The sequence below is a fragment of the Quercus robur genome, chromosome 6, assembly GCF_932294415.1.
Source record: "Quercus robur chromosome 6, dhQueRobu3.1, whole genome shotgun sequence".
In the NCBI taxonomy this organism is placed as follows: domain Eukaryota; kingdom Viridiplantae; phylum Streptophyta; class Magnoliopsida; order Fagales; family Fagaceae; genus Quercus; species Quercus robur.
The window spans coordinates 19661691-19669235 of record NC_065539.1 but is presented as its reverse complement, the minus strand read 5'-3'; the positions used below and the strand labels follow the sequence as shown (position 1 = coordinate 19669235).

Below are 7545 nucleotides of genomic sequence, written 5' to 3'. Positions count from 1 at the left end.
AAACTATAGTTTAAAAAGTGTTATTAAAATACGTGTTTAAAGTATTCATAATGCAAAAAATGTGCTTATTACCCTATTTTAAATAGCATATTTTAAAATATAAAAAAGGATAATTGTGTTTGGTATGTGTGTGCTTTTTTTTTTTTAGTCTTACAAGCACAGTAAAAGCATATTTATTTTATTGAAGAGAGAGAAACTCCCTCGTTACCACTTACCAATGCACACCCTTTCCTTCTCTCTTTTCTTTTCTCCTCTACTGCTCCATCTTTCTTTTCTTTATTTGTGTCCTCAAAACCCATTGTTCGACCCTCTCTCTCTATGGTTCTAGAAAATAAAACCCAAGTGAAATTTCAAAGGTGAGAAATTTCTTGGGTTTTGTTCTCCCTATTGACATGCCATTTTCTCATTGATTTTTCAAATAAAAGCTCTTCACTTATATAGGAAAAGAAACCATGTGAAATTTCAAAAAGAGCTGTGAGATGTGGAAGTTTTTCATAGGTTCTGATTGAGTGGAAATATCCTTACTTGTACGGTTTGTGCTTTTGTTCTCCTTGTTGACATGCCCTTTCCTCTTAAATTTTTTTAAATAAAAAGATCTTCACTAATATAGGAAGAAAAAAATCATTAGAATTTTCAAGAAAAGCTGTGAGATGTGGAAATTTTCTTGGGTTCTGTTTGCTTAGATCGATGGAAGAAATCATTGACTTGAGACGTTAAGGGAAGCAAGTGTGAATTGAAGGTGACAGTGAGAGAAAAGAGTGCTAGAGATGTGACAGAGAGAGAAATTTGTTTAAGTGTTTTCTAATCAAGTGGGACCCGTGAATTCCTATTAGCTTAACTGGTAAAATCTCTAATGGTTGAATAAGAAATCTGAGGTTCAATCCCCTCCTCCACCAAAAACTGATTGATGCTACAGTTCAGTATTTAAATACTGAAAATTGTTAAGAAACCAAAAGTTGGGCCTCCTTAGACCATTAGCAATGGAAAGGCTAAATGCCAAAATATAAGCTCCTTTTACCATTCAAGCCCAAAAACCCACTCCATTAGACGTTGTAAAATGTAAGTATTGTAAAAAAAAATACAATTGTGCTACAGTGCGATTCTAAATTTACAATCGCACTGTAGCTCAATGGTAAAAACAAAAATTATTTTTTAATCGGTTTGGTCTTCTCTCTCCTCTCTCTATAGATCAAAATTTTCATTATCTTTCTCTCTCTTTCTTTCTGCTCTCTCTTCTTCCTGCTCTCTCATCTTCAACGAAATGGAGACAACGGCGTGGAGGCTCGATCAGAAAAGCTGTGGTGGAGGCGTGGAGGTCGTGAGTTTTTTTATGGGTTTCTGTGGGTTTGTTCATGGGTTTCTAGCATTTGGGTTGAATTTGGGTGGCGTTTGGGTGGTGTTTGGGTTGGTGTTTAGGTGGTTGGATATAGGTCCGTTGGTTGTGATTTTTTTCGATGGGTTGGGGGATTTATTCCGATGGGTTTGATGGTGGGTTTCGGTGTTTGCTGGGTTTGTTTGGTAGTGGGTTTTGATGAAGATGATGATGATGATGATGACGGGTTTGGGATGAATAGAGATGGCGACGGGTGACCTTCTCTCTCTCGCCAACGCTGCCGGTGAATAGATGGGTTTGGGTTTGGTGAGAATAGATGGGTTTGATTTTGGATTTTGATTTGGATTTTGCTTAGCAGAGGTGGGTGGTGTGACTGAGAAGCTGGACAGTGGTGGTGGTGGTGGTAGGTGGTTGACAGAGGAAGAGAAATAGAGATTAGAGAGAAGTGAGAAATATTTTTATATTATTTTAATGTGTAGTATGGTAAAATAAAAGTTAAGATGCTGAGTGTATTGTAAAATAATATTGTATAATTGATAAAGTGACTTTTTAAGATAGTAAAATGGGATAGGATGGCATGAGCCATTGTGGATGCTCTTATTGACCTAGAAACATATCCAAAAGAAAGAACTTGAAATGAAGAAGCCAAATCATGTAACATTGTCTCTAAGCTGTTGGAAATTTCAAGTGTGTTTGTATAAGTTGATGGAAAACAGTGTTAAATTTAAAATAATTATTTGTAAAAAAATTATTACAAGAAGTTGTGGATGTAAACAGAGTTGTAAATTTTAAAAACGTTCTTTTAAACTCCCAAAATCGTCTAACCAAACGAAAGTTCAAGAGATCATGTTTCTATTGATTGCAGCACAGTGATGGCTCCATTATTATTATTTAGAGCGATCAATAAGAAACATAAATTGTACCCAAAAAAAAAATTGAATATATTGACATCACAAAAAAAAAAAAATCAAATCAAAAGCAAAAACAAAAACGAAAACAGAAATACATAAAAACACAAGAAGATCAATTACACGTCGTATTATTTGTTTAAGGAATTACAGGGGCAAAGCTCCTACATTCTGCCAATGATTTTTGCTGACCACCTTGACAGAAAAAGAAAGTTACCGGACACCGGTACAAGCAGTTATCAACCAGCCTCACGTTTACAGAACCGGGTTGGAGCCCCATTAGAGGATCCGGTATGGGTCCGAACAAGTAGTTCCCTCCAAGCAACAGCCTCGTTAATGGTGAGATTCCGAGTCCGGGTATTACCGCTTTGAAGGCGTACTGGGTCGGTATCATACCCGTGAACTTATTGTTCTCCAAGGACAAAGCGGAGAGCATTGGCATTAACGCCATGAATGAAGGTAAAAAGCCTCGGAGCTCGTTGTTGCTCAGATCGATAGCAATGAGCTCGCTTTGTGTGCCTAAAGAAGCTGGGGCTTGTACGGAGGAGAACTGGTTGAATGAGAGAGTGAGTTGTTGCAGTGATGGGAGGTCGAAGATAAGGGATGGTACTGAGCCACTGAGTCGATTGTGACTCATATCGATTACTTGTAAATAACCCAAAGTTCGGAAACTCTCTGGGGTTATTGTTCCTTCTAAGCTGTTGTTTCTCATGGAGATTTGAACCAGCGATGATGGAAAAACCCACGGGATTTTGCCGGAGATGGCATTGTTGCTAGCGTCTAAAAAGGAAAGGTTGTTCAAAGAACCCAACTCGGGAAACTCGCTTGTGAGCTTGTTTGATTGGAGTTCGAGTCTTTTTAAGCTCACTAGGTTGTTGAAACTCGCTGGAATTGCTCCCTCCAGCTTGTTGTTATCGAGGTAAAGCTCCTCGAGCTCAGTGAGTGAGCTAATCGAGGTGGGTATTTCGCCGGAGAACGAGTTCATTGAGAGACCGAGTCGACGCAGACGAGTCAGGTTAGCGAGTGAGTCAGGAATTGGACCAGAGAAGAAGTTGTTGGAGAGGTCAAGGGTGTCTAAGTAAGGGAGGTTCCAAGAAATGGAAGAGAGTGAACCGTTGTAACCCGCCTGGTCAAGACTGAGTTCGGTGACTCGGCTCGTTTCTGAGACATTGAGGTCGCAACGAAACCCGCACGTGAACCGGTTGCTGAAGAGGTTGTCGCATGGGTCAACATTGAAGTCCCAGGAGCTAATGCATGAGCCTGGACTCACTGAGTTAGAGTCCAACCCGTTCTTCAGCTCCTTCAAAACCTCTATATCCCCCCAATAAGTTTTTGATTCTGCTCTAAACGATAGCACCATAACCATAATAACTAGCAGAAGAACCATAGAAGAAGAAGATAGAGAGAGTTTTGGAAAACCCATTTGCTATTTTTGATTTTTTTTTTTTTAACTCTTGAGGGAATGAGTGGAAACTGGGAAATTTTAGTTTAGATTATCCACGAGAGAGAGTGAATCAGGAGCGTTGGATTGGGGACATTGGAATGAGAACTATGATGGTAAAAAGAGAGAGAGAGAGAGAGAGAATTGAAGTTGAAAGGAGCGAAGGAAAAGGACTATTTTGATGAGATGTGCTTTACGTGACTGAGTGGTTTCACGGGCAAATGTCAGAACTTGTCTTCAATGATTCAATATTTGAGTTTGGAGTCTTTGGACTTTGGATTCTGAGATGATTTTTATGGATATGGCTAGAGAGAGAAGGGAAAAGCAGGCTTTTTGGGTCAGTGTTTGAAGCCGTAGCGACACTTTAACTCATTTATATACGGACGCGTGTTTAATTGAGTCCCCCTTGCCTATTTGAGTTGTCTTCTTCACACTTCACAGTTCATAATCTATGACTCCGGTTAAAAATCTATTTTAAGAAAGATATATATCTTCTCTGTGCAACAAACCCATAGAAGAATCTTCTATGAACAAATCACTATTAGAACAACTTATTTGGCACCAAAATTCAACCTAAAAGAAAACAAATCAATTTTGAAAAAAAAATTATGATGATGAAGAGAAGTAAAGGGTGAAGTTTAAAGATTAAAAAAAAAAAAAAAAAAAAACTCACTAAAGCCTAATACACATTTTCAGTGAGTTTCTTCTTTAAAAAATCAGGGCAAGACTCCATGACTTTCTCCAAAAAAGACCCATTATTCCTCCTCAACAAATCAATGTTTTCTAGTGCTGGAGCGAATTTTTTCCTAAGCGCTCTTTAGGGGGGAGGAGGTATTCGGTGATGCACAGGGACGATCCCTCTTGAGCTTGGCCACGGGTAGGCATACTCATGACGAGCCCTCAGGCACCCAACCTCACGTGCTCCATGGCATGAGGCCACACCCACCCATGCCTAGTGGCGGGGGGTCGATGGTCTCTGTAGCCGAGTGGTGGGGGATGCATGCATTCTTGGTTTAGCTGTTAGCTTGCGGCAAACAAAGAGGAAAGTTACGCTGTATTCGTTAACGAAGACTGGAGGAGCCGGCTAAATTTTACATTGGTTAAACGGTTAAACTTTCAAAAATAATAATAATAATAATAATAATAATAATTTAGGGCAATCTAGACTATTCCAGAGTAACTTCTATAAGGGATTTTTTATTATAAATATTTTAACAATAAATTTTAAATAGTAAATTATTATTGATTTTAATTTGAATTTATCAATAATTTTTTTTTTGGACTCAGCTTCTGTCCAGTAACCAGTGATCACTGGACACGTTGGATACGCGACACGTGTCCAAGACTGGACACGTGTACTGGCCACTGGACAGAAACCTTACCCCTTTTTTTTTCTTTTTTCTTTTTTATCATTAACAACCAATAATTACTTGCCATTTAAAATTTGTTGGAAAAATATTATAAAAGACATTATGGACATAATATTTCTATTTTTAAAATAGGTTTTAGTATATAATTTTTTTTCTCTTTTTAAATGAATTGTGATATAAATCTCAAGATTTTATATTCAACCACCACACAATTAGTTCATAGAAATTTGAGCTGCCTCGTTAATAGATAGTGAAATAATCTAACAAAAAAACTAAGATTATCACTTCATAATTTTTTTAAAAAAAATTATAAATTAAAGAGATATTTATTAACTTTTTGTTACTTTTCAATACAATGAGACTTGTTTAAGTGGGTGTCAAAAACAACCAACAAAGAAACAATGAGGATAATATTTGATCTATACAACTAATTTCTAAAACATGGGGAAAAGTAATCCACAATAGGAGATCAAAGCAACAAGTTGTAAGTCTAAAAGGATCAAATTAAGCTCTTATATATGTAGGAACAATGTTTTCGAGGTACATGAGTAGAGTTCTAAGACTGAAAATACTTAAAACAAACTCTTTGACTTTTCTTTCTCTCTCTTGTTCTTGCCTAACCTTTATCTCTCCAATTTTTTGAACCTCTCCTTCTATTGCTTCCCTCCTCCCTTTCATAGCCATTTCTCCCCTCCTCCATCTTCCAGTTGTCTAGCCACCAGCTGAATTTTTATAGGGCTACTTGTCTCATCATCCCTCTACTCTGCTATTTTTTGATCATGAAGGAAGATTTTTGGGGGTGTTTCTATTATTCAAGTCAATCATTCAACATTAAATATGGCTAATAATAGGTGAGGGGTCTCATTAATGCAAAGGTGATTGCTCCATTGGCATAACCACATCTTGGACTGGGCCCATTCTTCAAAACAATTTATTGGGCTTTTGATTTTCGGCCCAAGCTCACGTTCATCCCTCCACAGGTGCACTTTGACACCGTAAACAAAAACCTTACTATTTATACACATCAACTTTAAAATGTTAAAAGTTAATCCAAAAAAAAAAAGGAAAGAAAACATTAAAATGTTGAAAGAAATTAACTATAACGTGGATTTGGATTAAAACTGGAGATTTTAGCATAGGAGAGATAGCGAGGTGAAAGAAAGTCAATGCTTGACAGTTGAAAGGTTAAAAACATGCTTAACTGAACGAGAATGATAAATTAACCATAATTCTTTGTCCCCCACTTCATGCCAAATTTTTGGTTTTATAATATGTATGCCCTCTGGCTCTTGCTCTAGAGAGTAAAGAGAGTAGAGGCCACTCGGTATTATATCCTACATGCAAATTTAAGCTAGTTGTATGTTCTTAAGTACACATTTATCATTTTACTACAGGAATTCATTCAATTGGTAAAATAAAATAAGCCCTACATTTACCAAACAACCCCCAAAACCTTATCACACCAGTTTTTTTATAAATAGGCAACAAAATTCATTCACGTATACAGTAATCGTGTTACACCATTGACACTATTTATTTTGTATGTAATTTTTTTTTTTTTTAATTTATGTATCCTGATGAAGGAAGAAAGCAAATATTAATTGTTGTGTGTGAAGAAAAAAAAAAACAATTAAAAAAATCAAGAACAGGTCATTGCTTAATTAGAACCATCATCCTATCCTAACGACTTAACTAGGACCCGTTTTAGAATATTAGAACTTCATAGCTTTATCATCAAAATCTGCTTTTCACTAAAATATTTGGTAACGGAATCAACAAATTCCAATCATGTCTTGGAAAAACAGAATCAAACAAGTCTTAATCCTGAAGGAAAACAGTGGTCGTTGGCGATAAGAATCAAATGCCAGCATATTACATTCATTGTAGTTGTTAAGAGGTATCTCAAGCTGGTGGGTGATTTGGGCATTCAGTGAGACTCTAATGGTAGTTGCAATATGTAGTATGTACATCTATTATTTCTAAGGAACTTTGACTTTGTGAAAGAAAACATAATTCCAGGGTGTGATTCGCGGTTGGTACTTAACAACTACACTAACAAATAATAATGCTAAACAAAAGAATTCTTTTTTCACTCTATAGTGTATTGCTTTTCATGATTATCTTAGCGTCAAAAAGTGTTCATGAGTCATGATCTTAAGCCATGTAATAATTAATAAACCGTTAGGCAAGATACAGATATACACAAATATATTTTAAGCAAGGAAGGCTGAAAAGGCCAAGAGATTAAGCTTGCTTTGCATCTCTATAAATAAAGCATATAGCTTCTTAAAGCTTGTATTTGTTTATTTGTAAATGGTTAGAAATATTATATATTAGTATGCAGTCCTCGTTGCTCGACCCAAGCCCCCTTGGTCTTAAATTAAGCTTGTATTTCAAATTTAGATGAGGGAGAAAATGTAGTCTCTCTCTCTCTATGCATAAAATTTTGGACTTTGGAGGACAGACCAAAAAATTAATCGACCAAAAAAAAAA

The 7545-nt window shown here is 36.5% G+C and overlaps 1 protein-coding gene across 1 annotated transcript; it reads right to left on the bottom strand.

Moving 5' to 3' along the window:
• Positions 1 to 2352: 2352 nt before the first annotated feature.
• Positions 2353 to 3991, bottom strand: LOC126733153 (MDIS1-interacting receptor like kinase 2). The gene has a single exon (XM_050436344.1). The coding sequence runs from the start codon at positions 3662 to 3664 to the stop codon at positions 2381 to 2383; it is 1284 nt and encodes a 427-aa protein (XP_050292301.1). The 5' UTR covers positions 3665 to 3991; the 3' UTR covers positions 2353 to 2380.
• Between the last annotated feature and the right edge of the window lie 3554 nt (positions 3992 to 7545).